General features: G+C 41.8%; 4 protein-coding genes across 5 annotated transcripts; 3 read left to right on the top strand and 1 right to left on the bottom strand.

Moving 5' to 3' along the window:
• Positions 1–5,586: 5,586 nt before the first annotated feature.
• On the top strand, positions 5,587–14,513 carry LOC6503427 (helix-loop-helix protein delilah). Its single transcript, XM_001967424.4, has 2 exons — positions 5,587–6,673; positions 13,030–14,513. Exon 2 carries the CDS (start codon positions 13,030–13,032, stop codon positions 14,188–14,190), a length of 1,161 nt encoding a protein of 386 aa, XP_001967460.1. The 5' UTR covers positions 5,587–6,673; the 3' UTR covers positions 14,191–14,513.
• A 229-nt stretch (positions 14,514–14,742) lies between these two features.
• Positions 14,743–16,380, top strand: LOC6503428 (hexokinase type 1). The gene is made up of 2 exons (XM_001967425.4): positions 14,743–15,625; positions 15,683–16,380. The coding sequence occupies exons 1-2, from the start codon at positions 14,860–14,862 to the stop codon at positions 16,324–16,326; spliced, it is 1,410 nt and encodes a 469-aa protein (XP_001967461.1). The 5' UTR covers positions 14,743–14,859; the 3' UTR covers positions 16,327–16,380.
• Positions 16,381–16,518: 138 nt separating this feature from the next.
• LOC6503420 (hexokinase type 2) lies at positions 16,519–18,160 on the bottom strand (the record flags this gene model as incomplete). Its single annotated transcript, XM_001967426.4, has 1 exon — positions 16,519–18,160. A coding segment is annotated over one exon (1,530 nt), but the record flags the coding sequence as incomplete, so codon positions are not given.
• Positions 18,161–18,435: 275 nt separating this feature from the next.
• On the top strand, positions 18,436–21,626 carry LOC6503429 (uridine-cytidine kinase). Of its 2 annotated transcripts, XM_014903660.3 has the most exons (6): positions 18,436–18,919; positions 18,976–19,121; positions 19,176–19,273; positions 19,337–19,385; positions 21,032–21,163; positions 21,340–21,626. In XM_014903660.3, the coding sequence occupies exons 1-6, from the start codon at positions 18,546–18,548 to the stop codon at positions 21,462–21,464; spliced, it is 924 nt and encodes a 307-aa protein (XP_014759146.1). In that variant the 5' UTR covers positions 18,436–18,545; the 3' UTR covers positions 21,465–21,626. The 2 variants fall into 2 exon arrangements, with proteins under 2 accessions (XP_014759146.1, XP_001967463.1); XM_001967427.4 differs by lacking the exons at positions 21,032–21,163; positions 21,340–21,626 and adding an exon at positions 19,730–20,725 and having other exon boundaries at positions 18,438–18,919.
• The last annotated feature ends 50 nt before the right edge of the window (positions 21,627–21,676 follow it).

Below are 21,676 nucleotides of genomic sequence, written 5' to 3' on the forward strand. Positions count from 1 at the left end.
TTCCTGCGGAGAACCTGGTAATACCAAATGATGGGTTTTAAAGTTTAACTATCTTTTAAAATAATACATAATTTAATAGTTTAATTTGTAAAAAAAAAATATCTACATACTGTAGATAAGTTCTGAAGGTAATGTCCAAATTATATGTTCTAAAATATTTATACATCATTTCCGTCATAAAGTTCGGTATTTTAAATCCTCTGAACTTAATCCCTTCGGAGCCAATAATATGCAGTATAAAATTTCCCAATAAGATACAAGATTTATCAGTTGCAGTCCCACACAATCCGTAAAAAATATGTAGATGATGACATATGGCCTCAATGTTGGGCCGCTAAATATATCAAAATTTATAGCCCGTGCCCAGACCTCTGGTAACCCAAATAATAATACAGAAAAAAAAGGAAAATAATCAACTCACCTGCCACCCTCAAGCACACTTACCTCTTTATTTGAGCCCACTTATTTATAAAAACAGGCACGCACCCATATATATCACTCGAATATATGTGCAGTCGTGTATATAATGTCGAGCAAAACCAATCGCTGATGTGAAACGTCTCGATGCGTTGGCGTTTTGTCAACATTTATGGGAGGGGGTGGTGCCAGGGTGGTGGTGCCAGAGGGGCTGGTGAAAGGGGAGAGGAGAAACCACCGCGGTGGTGGCTACCGCTACATGGCTACATGGGAACCTGAAACAGACTCTGAAGCAGAAATCACTTTGATGAGCATCAGCATTGACATGTTGTTGAAATTATTGCCCGGCTGTCAGTTGGCATCCACATTTATTCACTCGGCGCATTTGAGTGGTCTTTTATAATTGGCACTCGGACAGGATGGCGGTTGTGGGTGGGGTGTGGTGGGTGTTGGGTGTTGGGTGTTGGATGTCATGTGTGCGGTTTCAGTTTGCATGTATGGATGTGTGTGTTAGACCAAGATGCGACATCAAATCCTCGTCCCCAAACAGACGGCTTAAAATCAATATTTATACGATACTCGCTTATGCCCTGTGATCAGCCCCAGCCAATTCCCTGGCCAATGATGATGATGAGTTAATGCCGCCAACAGACAGCCATTAGGCGGACCACTGGACACGTCAATCCCCCTAAATCCCTCTCGTCACATAGTGTACAATGGTTACCCTTGGCCATGTTGAATGACCTCTGCTTATGCACTGGGAAAATAATATTGTTTTTTGGAAGTCAATACGTTAATCCGTGCCTATATCGTTACCCAACTTATATAAAGTAAGTTTATAATAACATATATCCTATTTAAAAGCAAGAAACCTAAAGTTATTGAGAAATATAAATTAAAGATAAAATAACATTTATTTCAAGATCTATGTACTACACTTTTCTAAAAGATATTTATATTGAAAATTGTTTATATATTGAAGTATTTTAAAAGATGGCTACTAATTTAGTTATAGTTTATCCCTAAATTCTGCAAGTTATCTGTGCCTATGAAAATCCTCATAAAAATAATAATTTTTATATAAAACCTATATCAAATCCTTCCTTAATTCTAGTTTTCTGCATCTGTAATCTGCTGTCCATGGAGATTTGCATTGGGTTATTAGCTCAGCTGCTCATCGAGAGGGACCCTTCCCATCGGTTTCGGTGCGGTTTCGATTTTGTTGACAATTTGTAGCGTAATTAATTAAACCGAAATTAATAAAAACAACAGAAACCAAACGGCAGCCAGACAGACGATGACGACAACTGAGCTCCACTATGGGTGTTGTTGCAACTGTTGCTGCGGTTATTGTTGATGTTTCTGTTGTGTTTGGTTGTCTGTCTGTTGGTGCTGCGGGGAGATTACAATTGGCAGCGCCGAGTGATACATAATGTTAAATGACTTAAATGCTTGAATGACGGGGGCCAAGCAAAATACAGACTCACGTTCCGCCAAGGAGCAGCACCACCATCGCTCACGATTAGCCACGATCTTTTGAGGTTGCCATTTAGCCGAGATGTGGCTGTGTCTGCTGCTATAATGCTTTGACTCTTTTGCAGTCTCACTTTTCGCCTGCCCGTGATTTGTTAGACTTTGTCAGAGCTCGGACGTATCCATTATTCTTCACACACGATTAGTTTTCGCTGCTCACTATTGGCTATCCAGTTTGAGAAGCATTTCATGGCTAATAAGCGTTGATTAATATGAGCGGGCAAACAATCTAACTGAAAGTGATCCATGTTTATGTCAATGGGTATTTAAATCACTGCTGATTATGCATAATATGTATCTGGATCGTGTTCTTTTATTTATGAGCATTATTTTCTAAGGTGTTTTCTTATAGAGTTAATTAACCTACATATCCCAAGGTACTTCCTATTTTATCTTAAATTTTCTTGTCAAAATGAACAAAAACTTGAATCCTAATTAGTATTTTCCTTAAGTACTTAATACTTTATTTTTATCACCCCTGAAAATAAGGCAAGACTACTATATCACTTTCTTATGCCATTCATAAATTCAACATTTGATTCATTTGCTTAAAAACCCACGCTACCCTCACTTATGCAAATTACAAATATCAAAATGCGTCCAAAATTAATTAAACAAATAAAAAAAATGAGAGATAGGCGAAAAACAACAACTTAATCGCTTGGCATTTCCGCTCCTCCACTTCCACTCAAAGTAGCTAGCTGCCTTCGGCCAGCTTCCACTTCCCAAAAGCCAAGAGGGAGAGGGCGACAGCCAATGTGCAGGTGGTTATGGCCATGGGGGAGCGTGGGCCGGGCCGGGCCAAGTCGAGTGTATTTCCGCTTGAAAGCGGCAATAGCGATATTTGTAATAATAAATTTACGTAAAATATAAAACAAAATCAACGTTGACTCAAGTCTCAGTCGACGCCCACTCGACGACGACACCAACGCAGACTGCAGACTAAGTTAACAACCGGCAAGGTAACAAAACCAGCCAGAAACACGGCTCAGAAGCTTGGCCCGAAGTCAAGCGATGCTCACAATTAGCCAACTGAGAGAGTTTTTTCTGCTTTCTCGCCGCTTTCCCAGCGGCGGCCATAAATGGTCGCAGACACGTCTCATCGACTTCCTAAGCGGGATCTCCGCCACTCTGACTTGGCTTAAAAGGAGGTAGGAGTATCGAGGGGGGGCCAGACTTGGGGGGCTTATGGTCTCCGGTTCGAACTTGGCCGGTATCGGAGCTTTGTGACCATATTAAGGCAAATGCGATTTCCGAAGCTGGCAATTAAAAGCCAAAGCCAAAGTGGAAACTTAGAACATTTGCATAGACAATTATCTGACATGGCGGGAGATCGCCGAGTAATAAATCAATTAAAAATGTTTCAGCTTATTTCGTTTTAAAATTTATATAATTTAACTTTTGAATAGTATTATTAAATATTATTAGATTTTTTAATTTATGATTTCGTTTTAAACAAGTTAGAAAATTGTTAAAAACATGAATGAAGATTTAAGCTGAAAGAAATACATTTTGAGGGGATTCAGTTGCTGTTGCTTAAAACCTATTATTTCATCCGAAATCTTACTAATTAACCCCATTCTAGCCATGTCCATGGACCACCCCAGCTTCATCATAAAACAAACATTCAAATGTGACGTTTGCTTTTTTAATTATGGCCCGCTTTTTCATGTTCTTGTCTTTGGCCCGACAGATTAAGCTGTCAGCAAAAAAAACCCACCACTATTGGCCAATTTGTAGACATTTTTAAAAATATACTAAGATAATCAAACGTATTTATACAAACATGTATAATTCTTAGCTCATTTTTGGGGCTGTGCCACTTCGCACGCAAATCAAATTAATGTTGCATGCGTCGCCTTTCCACTCTCCTTACTCGCTTGGCGACCTTGTGCCATGAAAAATTTATGCTCTTTGAGGGAAAAAATTATAATCAAATTTAACTGTTGTCATCATGATTTATTTAGCCAAGAACAAAACACGACAAACGATGACGAACTCGCAGGCGGGCAGGCAGTCAGACAGAAGCAAAAAGATAAATTAATCGCCAGTCAGTCAGTCGGAGAGTCAATCGGTCTATTGCCGGCAGCAATTTATTTACAAGTGCTCATATATGAGTATATCGGGGCAGACTCAAGAGCTAAATCTGACCGGAGATATAGTATGTCGTCATAGCAACAACAATAAATAGAAGAAAACAACTCGTTTCGCCTGCAGGAGCAAATCCATTTTGCAATTATTTGCCTGTTGTCAGTTAATTATAATTATTTGTGAAGCAACAAACTGCACGCTAAATAAAAAGCAACAATAAACAAATGCCTCAAAACACAATTGTTTTCTTAAAAAAAAAATAAATAAAAATAACAACAAATCACCGAATGAAATGTGACTTTGAAATCAGCTTAGCCATTTGAAATTAGAAACCAAACGAAAATGGCTTGAGGAGTAATATATACACACCCAATACATCAAACTTAATCGATCGAAACGAAATAGAATAATTCGAAGTGTGACAACTTCAAAGTAACAATTTTCAATTCTTTGTTTCAGTTTTAACATAGTATTTTGAGCATAAAAAGGTTATAACTTAAGGGATGGGTAATACAATGTAGAAACTGTTTAGATAAAATTTAAATAAAATTATGAAACTATTGAATAGCACTATAAAATGGTTAGTATTTGAAGAAGTTAACAACCTGTAAAATATTCATTTAAATATTTGTTAATTATTGAAAATAATATGATAAGAGTATTATTTATATACATTTCTGAAATACTTCTATAGAAAATCCTATCTTATAATCTTAATTTACAAAAAAATAAACATTCAAAAACTGTGGAAAAATAAACACAAATCTATGAATTTAACTATTTAAAAAGTAGTAAATAAAAAAAAGAGATACATCAACTAGAAACAAATCAAAATCCACAACCAAATGAGTACAATTCCTTGAACTTTTATTTGCCATGCATCATAATTTCTAACAAAATCAGAGATAAACCAAATCGGCGTTAAGAATAAACATCTACGTTGCTTGGCTATGAAAAGTTCAAGCCTCAAATTGAAAATGGAGCTCCCACACAAGCCAGCTCCAAAGCGATACCATCTCAATCAAAGATGAATAACACTTTTAAGCAGCTTCAAGTGAGCCCCAACAATGTTTGACTTGTATAAATGAATGTCAAAAGCTGCTGCAGCAGCATCCACAGCAGTTGGCAGCCAGCAGTCGCCAGTCGTCGGGAGTAACAAATAAAATTAGCAATAAATTTAAATAAATAACTGCCTGGCGATATTAGATCATACCCCGATGGGGCAGACAAACAAATCTCGGGGGGGCCATCGAGCGAAACTACCACTCAAATGGCTCAAAGCACTCGAAACGAAAACGAAAATTTGAATTGAAAAACACTCAAGAGAGAGACAATGAATACGAATACCGACCGACTCAGATCCGATTCGATCGGATCGGCCAACGCAAAAAGCACCCACACATTGGGGGCTGGGAGATTCAATGGGACTCCGAGAGAGAACTGGTTTCTCTTAGCTTCTCTGGCGACTTTCAATGACGTTGTGTTGGCGTTACGAGCGCCAGTGGGTTTCTCGGTTTATTGGTCGCTCGCCAGAGACTTGGTATCCGTAAGATACGTCCCGTGCAGGGGCTTTTAATGCGGCATTTCATTCATTGATCGTTCCAATAGCGCGCCGCACGCTCTGCGCACCAGACAAGTGAACCCAGCCCCTTGAATCGCTGTATTTTTCTCAAAACCCAGACCCAGTCAGTTGTGTGGGCGCCCCCTCTAGAATAAGCCATAAACACTGGCCTGGCTAACGGAGTCAAAGCCAAAGCTGAAGTGTCTCAGCTGATCCCCACACACAACGCGCCGCGGACGACATTAACGATCGTCGGCTATCTGAGATACAATATCTTTTCAGTGCACAGCGGACAAGCGCAGCAAGTGGACGCAGCCAGTGAGCTACCGGCGCAGCCATAGATTTTCTCCAACCGTGTATTTTTGTACGCCGCCAACTCGGGATATTGGATACAGATACAGATACAGATCCGAGCACAGATATATCCGCAGTCGGAGCCGCAGCCACAGATACGCGCGACGCTAAAGATACACAGGCATCTGCTCGGCGCGCACTCATAGATATTTTTAGCAGCCGGCCTCACGCATACGGCCGCAAAACCAACACACGCGGCTTGCACGTTTTGGAAAAATCACTCCCCGAGGCTTTTCCTCATCTGAATCTCACCAGCATCCAAACTCAAAACAAAAATCCTTATCAATAAATTAAAAAATATATAAAATTAAAGTCAAAAACTCGCGCAAGAACCACCAAGAAATCAATTCAATCAAAAAAAACAAGTTCCAGAGCTTCGAGGAAACAATCACTTAAAACTGAAAACAAATTTTTTGTTGTGTTAATATGCCAAATTTATGCATGAGCTAACAACTTTAATTCCGAAAAAAAATCAAAGATAAAAAAATAAAAAATAAAAAACAAAACAAAAATTGTTGAGTGACTAATTAGTTGATACGTCGTCGGAATTTCAATTTGCATACGTTGTAGCCCCTTTAATGAACCAGAAATTAAAATAAAATCATCAACAAATCTTAATCAGAGTGCATAGCCAAAATAATCTAAATTCAAGACCGACACCGATCGCCGGAAAAAACAACATCAGCCATACATTGTTGGATTTATGAAATCAAAAAGGTAAATATACCCCCGCCATATATCAGACACGTATAGGAGCTATATGAATCCTAGCTATGAGATGGAAAATTCTTGTTGCCGCCCCAATAAAAATAGACAAAAAGCATTCCTTACCCAATAGCTGCGAGGTGGCGGGTGGCAGTGGGGGTCTGTTAGGGTCGCTTCCAAACTTTTCAAAGCGACTTCTGAAACATTTATTTGTCCAAGGTGTTGAAACGCCAGCCATGTGGCTGGGAGCATTTTGAGGTGCAGGAGCAGGAGCAATGATTTCGACGACAGCCGGTTGTCAACTGTTTTTGAAAGGTTGCAAAAGGAGAAAAGAGCTGGTTTTGTTTACTTTTGGCCAACAGGAAAGGGGAAACATTGTAATTAATGTGCAAACATAAGCTGTGAATTCATTGGCACCTTATACCCCAAAGGCACTTTAATTTCTGAATTTAAATATTAAGTTTCTGGAAAAAAGATGCTTGAAGCTAAAAACTATGTTTTGAATACCAATTTATTTCAATTAATACATAAATACATTATTTAATACTTCCTTGACTCATAAATTATTAACTTAAATTAGATTAAAAACTCTTTGGCTTTTCTTGGCGCTATAAATATTCTCCTGCCTCATTGTTGGCTGTCCCCCTGACCCAAATCGGAAATCCGATGTGGGAACAGCTGCCTGGCCCACTCTCTGAACGCCGAAAGGAATGGCGCCAAAAACAATAACAAGACTTGAATAAGAAAAATTTAAATTAGCCAAAAGGCAAATGGCAGAAACCTGTCAGAAACTCAAGCAAATCAAACGCCGATGGGTAATACAAAACCGCACAACCATACAAAATCCATCAAAGTATATAACTCATGCACAGGGACACGTAGTAGACCCAGACCCACCAATACGGTGACAGTTCGGAGCTCAGAATGTAAACACGGGCACATCACACATACGCCGTGTGTGCCAATTTTAATAAACAAACCAAACGTAAATGGAAAATCAAACAAAATCATTTGCCAAAGCAGCCAAATAGCAGTGGCAACAAATCAACAGCATAGAAAAAAAATAAAAGAAAAAATAGAAAATAAAAAATAAAAAATGTATCGAAACAAGCCCAAAACGAAGCACAAAGGCAAATAGCAGCAGCAACAACAACAAAATTAAAAGATGCAAAAAGGAGAAAAAATAACAAATAAGAACTTGCCGCAGGCTGGCTAAAAATAATAGCTGCCAACGGTAGCACACACACGAGACAAAAGGCGGATGGTGAGGTGGTGGACCAGTGGCCGGGGCGGGGCGGGGCGGGGCCAGGGCGGTGCAAACTAAAGAGGCGGCAACAACGTGCAACTGGCAACAGCACGAGACAAAACCAACAACCAACAATAACAGGCAGCAACAAAAGCAACAGCTAAAACAACAAAGTCGGAAAGCAAATGAAAGATTTTGACGCTTTCTACAAAAAGCAAATTAAGAATCACAAATCGAAAAAATAAAAAAATAGACGGGAAAAAGTAAGAAACGAAAATAGAGAAGAAACATTCAAGTTGCATACAATAAAAACTAATTTTAGAATTGTGGCAAAAACAACGGCAAAATCAAACTGATGCCTGCCAGCGACACTCTGAGTCAGATCGGTCAGGAGAGGCGATCGAAAAGTTCTACACCTTTAATCAGTTTATTTTTGAAAAATATGAGATATGAGAGGGAAAGCTTAGGAAAAAGCTAAAAATAAGTGAAATAAGCAACAGAAATAATAAATAACTAAATTAAAATAAAAATTAAAATAGTTTCCTGTTCTTCAGGAACTATAACTAGTTCTTTCATTTAAGATCCTTTAAGGATCAAATTCATCTCAGTATTTTAGGACTATGTAAGTCTAGAATGTATAGACATAATATTACAAATAAAATCCTATTTTTTTAAAAGGGCTTTTCCAGGATACAGTGTTAAAATGCCTTATAGAGAAGGAGCATCTAGATGATGAGGTTTGCGAGAGATGAAGTTAGAAATGAATTACTAATATTAGTCTCCAAACTCAAATAACTACTATTCTAGGTTACAAAATACAGTTATTAAAGTCATAATTGGTAGATTAACTTCCAAACTCAACCAACTACCCTCGACTATCAATCACTCGCTTGGTTCTTTAAAGATACTTCTATATCTATGTATATATATACTTTTTTGTGAGCCCATGCAGCAGACGCTTCATTTTCCATTTAACCGCACCCGACTGCCCGAATCCTCGGATTTGGATCTCGTCTCCCCAAAGACCCCGTGCCCCCTTCCGCTGGAAAAGCGAGGGGCGCGCAGACAAGCGTGCAGAAAAAGTTCTAAATTTAATGGCTACACCTAAAAATGCAGCGACTGCAACCAAACCGAAAAGTGAAGGGCAGACTGACAGTGTAGCGGGCGGGGATCGAGGTGGAGAATGCAGGCGGAGTTGCGCTGCTCGTCGGTAGTTTCAAGTGCACTCTGTTAGTTGGGCCGGGCTAGTCTTCCCGTCAGTGGCCACCAGCCCCAACCCCCCTCGTTGCACACACTCACACACACAAACAAATAAAAAAAAACTGTGAAAAGGGGGGCCGCCCCACCCACACGCCCCTGCCCCACCTCGCGACCCCTTCACGCCTCGTCGCACGCATGGCTCGCCTTTTGTCTACCTCAATTTTGGTAAAGGGGAAGAAGGGCGGGGAAAGGTGGAGGGATGGCACTGAGAAAAATAGATATTTATTAAAATTTCATCTTAAAAATATTTAAATTTTTTTATAATTCTTGAGTAGTCTTCTTTTCTTTTTATTCTTTTTATAGTCCTTGAATATTAAATTTCTAGAATATAGGTTCGTATATATGGATATTAAATTACAAAGAAAAATAATAGATATTTTCATAAAAATTGTATTATTTTCCATTTTCCATAATTTGATATTAAAAATTATTCAGACTCTAGAAACTATTCCCAGTGCATTAATGAAATGCTTGGGGTTATGTTAGAGGAAGAGCATGAGGAACTATTCTATGTTTGTTGTCTGTGCATTTCAATTGGGCGCTTTCTGCATTGTGCCGGCGTGTAATTGAAAACTTAAGCAGAAACCCAACACCCCTCTGGAAAAGCGCGCAACAAATTTTCCAATCAACAGAGAACGTAAACTGTAGTAGTGCCTACTAGTAGCCCACTCCATGCCGCCCACTCATTTCCTGCTCCGCTTCCTTCCTGCATATCCTGTATCCCTCCGGCCACGCCCCGAAAAGCAGGGCGAACAGCTTGTTGCTGTTTGTTCAACAAACGTTTATTAGCCGCGAATAGTTTTAATCGCATGCAATTTGTTGATTGTGGCCAGTCGGAGCAGATTTGTCCGCGCTTCCACCACCCCCACACCAGCACTGGCTTAAGCCCACGGAACTTGGTAATTTTCACGTCGTTTTAGGGCAGTAAAGGGTTAAGGAGTGTGAGCCGGTGGGGGAGCGAGGGAGTGGCCGGCAGGTAAACAGGTGAGCAACCGTCGCCGCCCCACTTTGAAGACGGTGCACAAATTTTTCTGTGTTGTGCACTTAATTGCAGCTTGTTTGTTGCATGTCGCAAACTTTGGCGATGCCCTAACAACTCAAGTGGGTATTTTCATTTAGAACTATGTTTTGAAAGTATCGATATATCAATTATTAGCTATAGAAGTTCATAATTGAATTATAAAGTATATATTTTAAATATTTTAATATAAAGATACAAAACAAACTATAATTCAGGCAATAAACTAGACTAGTGGCACCAAATTATTTTTAAAAAGTATGAATTTTATAATTTCATTTTAAGAATAATATTTTTTATGATAGACAATATAATAGAGATATAATAGATAGTATAATAATAATCAGAGAGCCCTTAAAAAGTCCTTTAAAAATTTTATGAAAAAATGATCTTGAAAGGGCATTTAATTCGTTGGCAAATTTCCAAAAGTTTTAAAACTTCTGTCTGCAGGCTCTTTAAACATTTCTTTGGATTGCGTGGCGAAAATTAATTATACTCCGAAATCAGAAACGAAACACCAAAGAAAATCTCGGCACGAAATGAAATTCCTTGCCACGTGTTGAAAGTTGCAAGGCATGCAAAGGTGATTTGAATTCGCTGTGAAGTCGCTGCTGATATTTCAAGCTGAGCAAGGAGAGAGACTTAGAGAGGCTTTGGAATCTATTTTGGCATTCCTCTTCTGGCCACAATCTCCAGGCGATTTTTCGAGACAGGCATTAACGGTAAACGAAGAAAAGTGCCCACAACCCAAGAAACACCTCATAACTCGTTTAGGCCAAGCCAAGACAGCTCTTGGAATGGTCAAAGCTATGCAGCAAGTGTCAAGCAGGCCAACAAGCCAGCAATCCGCACCGGATCGGGCAAGGCAACAAGAATCAAGAATCGAAAATCGTCTATAGCCAATTTTGGACAATCTGCACTAAATTGTCCATTTAAGCAGGCTAGGCTAACAGACTAGCTGACAAACTGTTGCACAGAGCGAAATTTTAAGTGAATATTTAAGAGATTTTAATGAATTGGTTGAGACTAAGTATCAGAGAGTTATGTAGTATTAATATTGGTTTAAAAGGATGAGAAGCTTAAAGAACTTAATTAACTTAATGGTTATAGACTTGGCAGCTCGGCCGTTGGCTTTTAAGTCTAATAGAAAGTTATATATAGATAGTATAGTGGTTAAAAGTATCAGTTAGAAGCCTTTTATTTCTCCCTGTACAGCCATAACGTGAGCTGCTCCCCTTAGATCAACTGACTGCAATCAATCTGCTCGCCTTTACACCTCTGCCTCTGTTCGGACTGGATTGTTCGGTAGAGGCTGGTGGTAGTTGTATGGGATTTATGAGGCCAAGGCACAGTTGCAAGGGCGTTAGCATCGATGCAGAAACATTTCAGTTTCCCTGGTGCTTGGGCGGTGGATATGCCACTGATGACGCTACAATTTCATGTAACTTAATTCTTGCATTAAAATGCATTCATTAAGAGTTTACTGTTTTGTTGCATTTCCATCGGCCACAGCGACCGCAAAAAGTATTCGCCCGCATTCATATCATGCTGGATGGGAGAAAAGCTGTTGAGTGAAAAGCGTCGGAAAATATTTATAATACTGACCTACCGCAAACAAAAGAAAACAATAAACATTTCATTTACCGCACAGACACAAAACTTTCTCAAACACATTACTGGATACTGAATACTGAATACCTATGTACATTGTAATGAAGTAAAGTGCCCTTGGCAATGAATCGAATTTAATTCTTGTAACTGAAATAAAAAAGCTTCATAAAATTTGTATGTCATTAATATTCGTGTTGTTACTGACTGTTTACATTTAGCTAATTATTAATTATTTGTTTGCTTAATTCATTATGAAAGGAAAACTAATATATACAGTATTATACTCATATCTCCGAGCCATCTATTTCTAGTTTAACATTCAAATGAATACAACATTGTGTTTATCTCCCACAAACATTTAGCGCGATTTTTAAATAGTTTTATTTGTTTTCCAGCTAAAAGATTTGATATACAGTTTTAGCACCTAGCCAGTTTGTTTTGTTTTATTAATTTATGAAGGTTTTTGTGTTAAACTCTTAGTATTACTCACCTATTTTCTCACTGTGATTTAATCACAAAACACATATTTCATAAATCTGAAAAAGATAAAATTTAGGGCAGTGCTACCCACAAAGTGTGTTTGGTTTAAAAATTATATACACTTTAGTCGTTTATCTCACGTTCATTTTGGCACCGTTGCGAATTCAACACCTTGACTAAACCATTTTTGAGGATTTGCAAGGCGACTGAGTGACAGCTCATAGAGATCGAGTCATTGGCTTCGAGTGGGAACCGGCGTGAGTCAGAAACAGATACAGATACAGATCGAGAAGATACTCGGAAATCCGTGGATTGCGCAATACAATGAGCAATTCGAAATTTCGTTCTTCAGACCAATTTGGAAGCGCGACCAAGAACAAATTGTATTTATGAGTTTTCCTCTATTTTATATATTTTTTTTTCTGCTATTCGGATTGATGCGTTTCGTTTCGGGTTTTCGGCTTCAGTGGGTTTTATGGCGGAAGCACTACTCAAGAATCGACTTCAGTTCATTGAAGCCAATTCGAGAGCCGTTTACGGAAGTTTTTGGCGGGGTGGGTCCCAAAAAAAAAAATATATATACAACCGTTCCGCCCGATTGCTCAAACCCCATATGCTCCCGTTGTCTTTGAAACTGAAACAAAATTGTTAATTGCCTTGGGATGGATGGGTATGGGGATGGGGTTGGGTATGGGTTCGAAATAAACCAAAAGACTCTAGTCTAAAGTCTGTTTTTCTTCACTCCACTTTCAGATGAAGTCCAACACGTACGAGCTGCACAACTACGCCGATCTGAATGTGATGGAAAGTCCGGAGGACTCCAAGGACTCACGGAAAAGAAAGGCGGCCAGCAAGGTGGAAAAATACTCATTACGGCAGAAGCGCCAAAAGAGAAACCCGCAATCGGAAGATGCATCACCAGCCAACCTGCCCGATTTTCAGCTGGATCTGGTAGATCCAGTGGTGGAGCCAGTGAACAAATCCAGGAAAAATACATCCACCAAGGCCAAAACGAAAGCACCGCCGTTGAGCAAATATCGCCGGAAAACCGCGAATGCAAGAGAGCGAACCAGGATGCGGGAAATCAATACGGCTTTCGAGACCCTGCGGCACTGTGTTCCTCAGGCCATTACCGGCGAGGATGCGACCAATGCCAGCGAGAAGCTGACCAAGATAACCACCCTGAGACTGGCCATGAAGTACATCAGTATGCTGAGCGAGGCCATACAGGATCCCAGCTACGAAAGTGAGTTTATCGGCGAGTGCCTGGAGGAGAGCGCCAATAGGGAGGCCAGGCTGGACGTGGAAATATTCGATGACACCGAGTTGGAGGTGGAGAAACCCAAATCCCCGCCTGTGAGGAAAAAGACGCCCAAAACTAAGGGTTCCGGCAAGAAAACCTCAACAGCCAGCAAAAGACAGAGCCAGAAACAGACAAAGTCCACTCCAAAAATCCCGCCAGTTAGCTCCGGAGAGTCCTGCTATGCCACCTCCTCGATAGGATCGCCGGCCTCCTCTGCCTACGCCTCGTTGTCCTCCTCCTCCAACAGCAGTCCAGGACTGGAGGCGGAGTGCTTGATAGGCCTGCAGGGAATCAGTGATCTGGACACCATGCTTATGGATGCATCTGATGGGGACTCGCTGTCCTGCCTGAGTCCCGGATATGAGAGCTTGCTGACAGGAGGTGGCGGCGAGTCCCTGTTACCTGGCTGTCGTGGGGACCTGCCCATGTCCGGTCTGGAGAAGTCCGATGTGGAGCTTAGTCTAAGATTGCTGGATCACCACTCCAGGGACTCCTTCGATTTCGCAAGCGATCAACAACCGTCGGCGTGCATCAGTTCCCTGGCCAGCCTCGATGGTTATCCTTTCGCCGATATTCTACATCCCGACTTTCCCGACATGTTTCTCACGTGACGCGTATTTATTAGATCCTATTTTTCACAGCTCCTCCTAAGCCTAATCCTCGTTTTAAGTTAGAGTGCGAGTTCTAACCCAACTTTCACCTTTAGCCATTAAATGCGATGCACCCCCAATGGGTGGAATTCATTGTGTCATAAAAACGCCGCTCTGGACTACCATATATCCACTGCAATATCGGCATCTGACGGAGGGAGGATCTCCTCCTCTCGGCCACATCCACATGATAACTCAACTAGTGATCTAAGCATTTCTTTGTGACGCATTTCCCGTTATCGTGTAAATAAAGCACCAAGTGTTGTTTCATGACTTAAAATAAATGTTTCTTTTTCTGGGAGACGACTCTGAATAAGTCTTGAAATATTTTAGGTATTACACATTTCTAGTTACAGATAAATATTGCAATAATATTGCTGGAAAGTAGAAATAGGATTCATCTTAAATAAGAAACCTCTTGAAGAGTTCAGATGCAAGTGACGAAAGGGAACTCCTATTTATTATGCCTAAAATGTATCAAATACATTTTAAAGTCCCTACTTATGTAGTTTTTACAACTTCCTGATCAAGTTTTATAATTTTACTGTCAATCTCAGACACTGCCATTAAATTTTATTATAGACCTGTGTTAAAAGACATCAAATTTCATTTTATTGATTCCCGAAAACCATGACGGCGGCAAAGGATGAGAGTTTCGTCCCGGAAAGAGACTTTCCCGAAGTTCACAAGATGTGCAAACTATTCGTGCCCTCGGAGGATGATCTTGAGAAGATCATGCAGTTGATGGACCGCGAGATCACGATGGGTCTGACCCGCGAGGGCCATGAACGCTCCACGGTGCCCTGTAAGCTGAGCTACGTGACGGACCTGCCGAATGGCCGGGAACGTGGCCAGTTCCTGGCCCTCGAGATGATGCCGACGAACTGCCGGATTATGTTGGTGAAATTTAGCAGCGAACGGGATGTCTATACCAGTTCCAAGTGTGTGATCATGCCGCATACCGTGGCAGCGGGCAAGGGCACCGAGGTGTTTAACTTCCTGGCCTCCAATATTGCCACTTTCGTGAAGGAGAAGAAAGTGGAGAAAGAAAATATGCCCCTGGGCATTGCATTTGCGTTTACACTGAACAAAACAGCCCTGGATGCGGGCACCCTTGTCTCCTGGACCAAGGAGTTTGGTGCTACCGGTGCCATTGGCAAGGATGTGGTCCAGTTACTTCGGGAGGCATTGGCCAAATTTCCAGAAATATCCGTTGATGTAATGGGAATTATCAATGTCGCAGCTGGCTCGCTTCTGGCCCTTTGCTGGGCCCAGCCAGATACCCGAATGGGTCTCATCATGGGCAGTATTGCCAATTCCTGCTACGTGGAGAAAATAGAGAAGTGCGACTTGTACCAGGGAGATCCTTTCAAGAAAATAATGATTATAAATTCAGGTAATCATGTGGGTTAAGAGGTAATACTATCTAGTAAGTTACATTACTTTAATTTAGACTGGGCGCATTTCGGAGACGGCGGCCAACTGGATTTTATACGCAATGAATTCGACCGCCAGCTGGACGCCGAGTCCATAACTCCGGGCCTGAGAATCTATGAGAAGTTCAGCGGAGCCCTCTGCCTGGCGGAGCTCGTCAGGATTGTGGTCCTTCGGCTGATGAAAATGGGCGTCATTTTTGAAGACGGTCGTCGTGACTACATTGGCATTCAGTGGAAAATGGACATGGTCTCCCTGATCGAGATCGAGTCAGATCCGCCAGGGGTTTACACCAGGGCGCAGGAGGTGATGGACAAGTTCAAGATCCGCCACTGCTCGGAGAAGGATCTGGCTGCTTTGAAGTACATCTGCGCTACCATTTCCAATCGTGCTGCCATGGTGGTGGCCAGTGGAGTGGCCGCCCTCATCAATCGCATGAAGATGCCCCAGATTTCCATAGCCGTTGACGGAGGCATCTATCGCCTGCATCCAACATACGCAACTGTCCTGAACAAGTACACTAAACTTCTCGTGGATCCGCACTACAAGTTCGAGTTTGTGATCACCCAGGATAGCTGCGGGGTGGGGGCAGCCATAATGGCGGGAATGGCCCATGCCCAGAAGTACAAAACGGATGCGAAGCTCTTCGAAATGGACTACTAGGATCTCAATTGTAACAGATTAGTTTACACAGTAAATTTGCTTTCTACCTTTAAAGGGGTTTAGTTTTTTATCAATAGGCACTAGGATAATGCTAGGATCGGAACAAAGATTGGGTATGCCATAGAAGAGTGGACCTCTATCCTACCTTTGCGATATATATATTTTCCCATATATATCTCTTAATACAAACCATGTTTTTAAATGGTCTTTATTTTTCATAACTATGCCATTATGCACTTATTGTCTTAAATTATTTGTCAAATTTAATAATAGAATTACCCTGAAACACTCAAAAAATTTGGAATTACTTAGATTGAGCCGCCGTGGCTGCTACCAGAGCTGCCCCCTTGCCAGACCCATCCTCCGAGACGGTGAGCTCGAACTTCACGCCCGGCTTCAGAAGCTGCTTCATGTACATTGTTAGCAAGTCATGGTACTTGGGGTGGTAGCGATAAACACTGCCATCGATGCCAACCACCACCTCGTTAATGTTCATCTTGTTGATGAGGGTCACCAGGCCGCAGGCGCAGAGCTTGGCGGATCGGGAGGAGACTGCCTCGCAGATACGCCGTAAATTGATTTTGTCCGCTTCGTTGTTCCCGAGGAATCCCATTTCGCGAATCACTTTGTTGGTATGTCGATATTCACCGATCGGGTCGCTCTCGACATCCGAGAGATATGCTGTCTGGAAGGACCATCGATTCTGGATCTGCTGCGAGGTCTCGCCATGGAACATGACTCCCTTGGCCATCATTTCGATCACGATCAGCCGAACTATCTCGCCCATGTACATTCCAGAGATGCATTTCTCGAATGTCTGCCTACCGGGATTCGGGGTCACCTTATCCACGATTCTGTCATAGGAGGTCCGTACAAAATCCAGCACTCCATTGTCCCCAAAGGCGCCCCACTCACAGTTAATGATCATCGACTGCTTCGGACTGGTCTGGTAGTGCTCGAAACACTCGGCATTCACCGTCTTCTCCACGTAACAGGCATTCGTTCCGGTGCCCACGATCAGTCCGATCCTACAGTTGCGATTGTGAAAGGCGCAGGACATCAGGGTGCCGACGGTGTCGTTGAGAATGGCCACGATACTGATCCTTACTTCACCCCGTCGCTCTATGGCCTGCTGCAGCAATTCGACTACGTTTTTTCCCACCACTCCGGGGACATTGAAGCCCTTGGTCCAAGCCACCAGTGTTCCCTTGTTGATGCCCTTCTGTTGGCACGGAAACGAGAAGGTGAATCCCAATGGCAGGGCCTCGTTCTCCAAGCCATTTTCAATGCAAAAATTCCCCAGGCTAGCGGCTATGAAGTCGAATAGCTCATCTGACGTTCCCGTCATCAGCGTGCTGGGAAACACATAACTCTTTGATTGAATATCCGCACTTCCATCGCCGTTTAAGGTCACAAGGAGAACTCGAAAATTAGAGCCGCCCAGATCAAGGGCCAGGCACTTTCCCCGCTCCTTGCCCGTCGGCAAGTCCTGGACGTAACTCACAAAGCACTTGATCACCGCCCTCGGATGCGTATCCTTCGCCAGGCCCATCTTCATCTCCTTGGTCATGCGGTCCACCACCTCGGCCATCTTCTCCTGGTCCAGCAGAAATCCCTTGATCGCATTCTCGACCTCCGGATGTGCCATGGTTGATATTAATGTGTTTGGGGACCAGAATTTGGCAAAGCGCCAGAGTAAAGTTAATTTCGAAAACCGATCTAAAAGTAATAGATATAAAAAAGAAATTTGAATAGAACAATTTGAAAGCGCAGTCAAAGAAAGATTGTAAGAAAGAAAATCTATTTCAAAAGAAAATACCCATATTTGACAAACAATTTTTTAATGAAATTTATTGAAACTTTAAGTATATACTGCTGATACCACTCATCTGGGATTCGGCCAGTCAAGTGGATAAAGATATTTTTAATTAAGTTTATTCCTCTAAATCTTAATAAACCCTATCTCTTCCAAGCATTTTTAAATTTTTTATGAGGCGCCAAACTAAATTTCACACCTTTCCAACACTGAAACCTCTCCATCCCTGGGTAGTGTAAAATGTATGTAAAAATATCGTTCTATTTTGACCTAAAGAATATCGATAAGTTGATATTTTGATATATGGTCTTATCAACAGCCCTACAAAAGAAATAAAGGCAGTTCTGCTACTGATTCCTCGGTGTTGCGACCAAATAAACCCATCCAAATAAACCAAAATAAAATGCAGGACCTGAAGCAACCGGACTCCTTGCGCCTGCCGAATGGTGACGCATCCGCTGGGGAGGAAGTCAAGTCACCGTTCCTCATCGGCGTGGCCGGAGGCACCGCCAGTGGCAAGTCAACCGTGTGCAAGAAGATCATGGAGCAACTCGGCCAGGCGGAAATGGACCACACACAGCGCCAGGTGGTGGCCATCAGCCAGGACAGCTTCTACCGGGAACTGACGCCCGCGGAGAAGGCCAAGGCCCAAAAGGGTCTGTTCAACTTTGACCATCCGGACGCCTTCAACGAGGAGCTGATGTTCGCCACGCTGCAGAACATTCTCAAGGGGCACAAAGTGGAGATACCCAGCTATGACTACCGCACCAATTCTCTGTAAGTATTCTATAAAACACACAAATGCCATAGTAACACGAACTTTTTGCATTCAGAGACTTTGAAAACATGCTGGTCATCTACCCAGCCGATGTGGTCCTGTTCGAAGGCATTTTGGTCTTTTATTTCCCCAAAATACGCGACCTCTTCCACATGAAGCTCTTCGTGGACACCGACTCCGACACCAGATTGGCCAGAAGGGGTGAGATTCCACCAATAGGTCAAAGATAATATAAAATAATGGATTTAATTGCAGTGCCACGTGATATCAACGAACGTGGACGTGATTTGGACGCAGTACTCACCCAGTACATGACCTTCGTTAAGCCTGCCTTCGAGGAGTTCTGCTCGCCGGTAAGCCTTTCCCATAAAGTCATATGAATCGTAAAAAAAACATTAAAACCTTGCCAATTTCAGACGAAAAAGTTTGCTGACGTGATTATACCGCGAGGCGCCGACAACACAGGTGAGGCAACAGCACTAAGACACCTTTCCACACCTCTGTTTACACTCTCTGCCACATAAACACACACTATACTACACTCTTAGCGACTGTAGCGTTTCGTTGAGTTGGTTTACTAATAACCATAGTTCTTTAGTTTCTGGTTTTATTAACCCGTTTGGGATCAAGAAACCCCTATCACAATTTAGACTGCTTGATGTTCTCATAAGTATACTTACGTACTATATTGCTATAAACTCTTATATACCCTCTTTGTTTCTCTGTACCATCTGTTATTTGTACATTTTACGTTACGAATTTTTCGTTGTTTCCGTTTTGTTCCTGTTGTTTTATTGTATCTCTTGCAGTTGCCATTGATCTTATTGTACATCATATCGGGGAGATTCTCGCCACCACCAACAGCGCACAGCACAACAACACAGTCAGGGTAGCGTCGTCCAGCATGAAGCGAGACCACTAAACGCAAAGTAAATCGCTTCAGGGCCGGCCAACTTCCACGTCCTAAGCTTGTACTAATTGCCAAAAAACCGAATATCCAAAAAAAAAGCGAACTTTCAGACGCAGCGGCACCATAAGAAAACCTCCTATTTTGTAGCGCCGGCATCGCTTCTCATTCGGTCTACACTCTGTAGCCGATTAATGTAGCTCTAAGATTAAAAGTATCCTTACGCATAGTTGTATCTACTTTCAATACAATACATGGTAGTGTGTATGTAAGATCGTTTCTGCTCATTAAGATAACCCCAACTGCGTTTGCGCTCCCAGTCTAACACTGGTTCTAATTTATAGAAAAATGATTAAGTTAATATCTATCCCTTTGGTCTAACCTTAATCCCAGCTACCCAGGATACTTTAGAGGGTTAAAAGCACTCTACTCACAAACACATATGCCACACATCTAACTATTGTATCTATGTTTCGATGGCCGATACTTGTTAATAATTTATACAATTACCTCTAATCTAATTTGTCTGCATATTTTGATGACAACTGAATTAAGTTTTCGGTCATTTTGTGTTGAAAGTTGCAAATTGTTTATCTTTTGAATGAATAAGACGTTACTTGCCTCCAGTTATATGCTAAGATTGAAATTATCCTCCAATAATAAGCCTAAGCACGTTTTAATTCCTTAAACTTTAAAGTAAAAGTTGGAAAATATTAATGACCTCTTGTTTAAAAACAGAGGTATTCGGTTAATGAGATACTCTTGTATAATCTATTTAACATTCCGTAAGTATCGGGCATCTCTCGACTCTATTTTGAACTCTATATATTAACGCTGTCCCAAATATAAAAAAAAATGCAAGATATACAGACAATTGCACAGCAATGTGTGAAGTTAACTCGGGTGTTTCATTTAGTAAGTACACAACAGGCATAATTGTAAAGCACACACTCACCTCAGCCACAAACTATACAATAGCGTAAGGTTAACAGAAAATGCCGCCCAACCTAGATGCGATTAGATAATATCCGTACTAACTAGAGCTAGAGTAAGTCCTTGGCTTAGACTAAATTACTTGGACCGCCCCGCTCTGGAGGAGCTGCGAGGTAAGTGGACATTCCCACGTTGAGTTTGAATGCTAACGGAGGTGCCGAACTATTCTTAAATTTTATCCCAATGTGACTCTATGATCCTTTTGTTGCAGTGGCCATTGATTTGATTGTTCAGCACATCCGGGACTTTTTAAACAATCGCTCTCGCCACGGATCCACCGGCAACATGGCACTCTACATGAACCTGGAACTGAACGCACCGGTGGCCGGATTTGCAGGCCCAGGTAAGGCCACTGGCATACACATGCTCCAGCACAAGGCGCGCCCCCACTAACCCCCAAATTTGGACTGGAGCGGATACCAACCGGGATTACTAATCACCCCTCCTGCATGCTATCGGTCCATTGCTATGTTGTACATATGGTAGCTTCAGTAACTAGTTTGTATTTTTCTGCGAAAGATGGAGACGATGGAAGTGGCAACGGCACCTACAACGCCATCCGCCGGTTCTCGACCCTCTGCAAGGAGCTCAACATGCAGGGCAACTTCTTCTTCGCCACGAACAAGAACCTGCCGCACCACTGACCTGGCCAGTGGCCACTGGCAGCACCACCACCCCAGCACCAGACTCCAGACCCCAAGTAGTACAATATATGGCACATCTAGGCGATTGTTGAACTTGTTATCAATTGTTGTACCTATATAGGCGTATTTTATTTTTTCAGTAAAGCATATTGGAATCTTAAAGCTTGTTTTTAATTGGAAAAGCTAATAATTTATTGATATTTTAAATAAAT

The sequence above is a fragment of the Drosophila ananassae genome, chromosome 2L (genome assembly GCF_017639315.1).
Source record: "Drosophila ananassae strain 14024-0371.13 chromosome 2L, ASM1763931v2, whole genome shotgun sequence".
NCBI classification, from domain to species: Eukaryota; Metazoa; Arthropoda; class Insecta; order Diptera; family Drosophilidae; genus Drosophila; species Drosophila ananassae.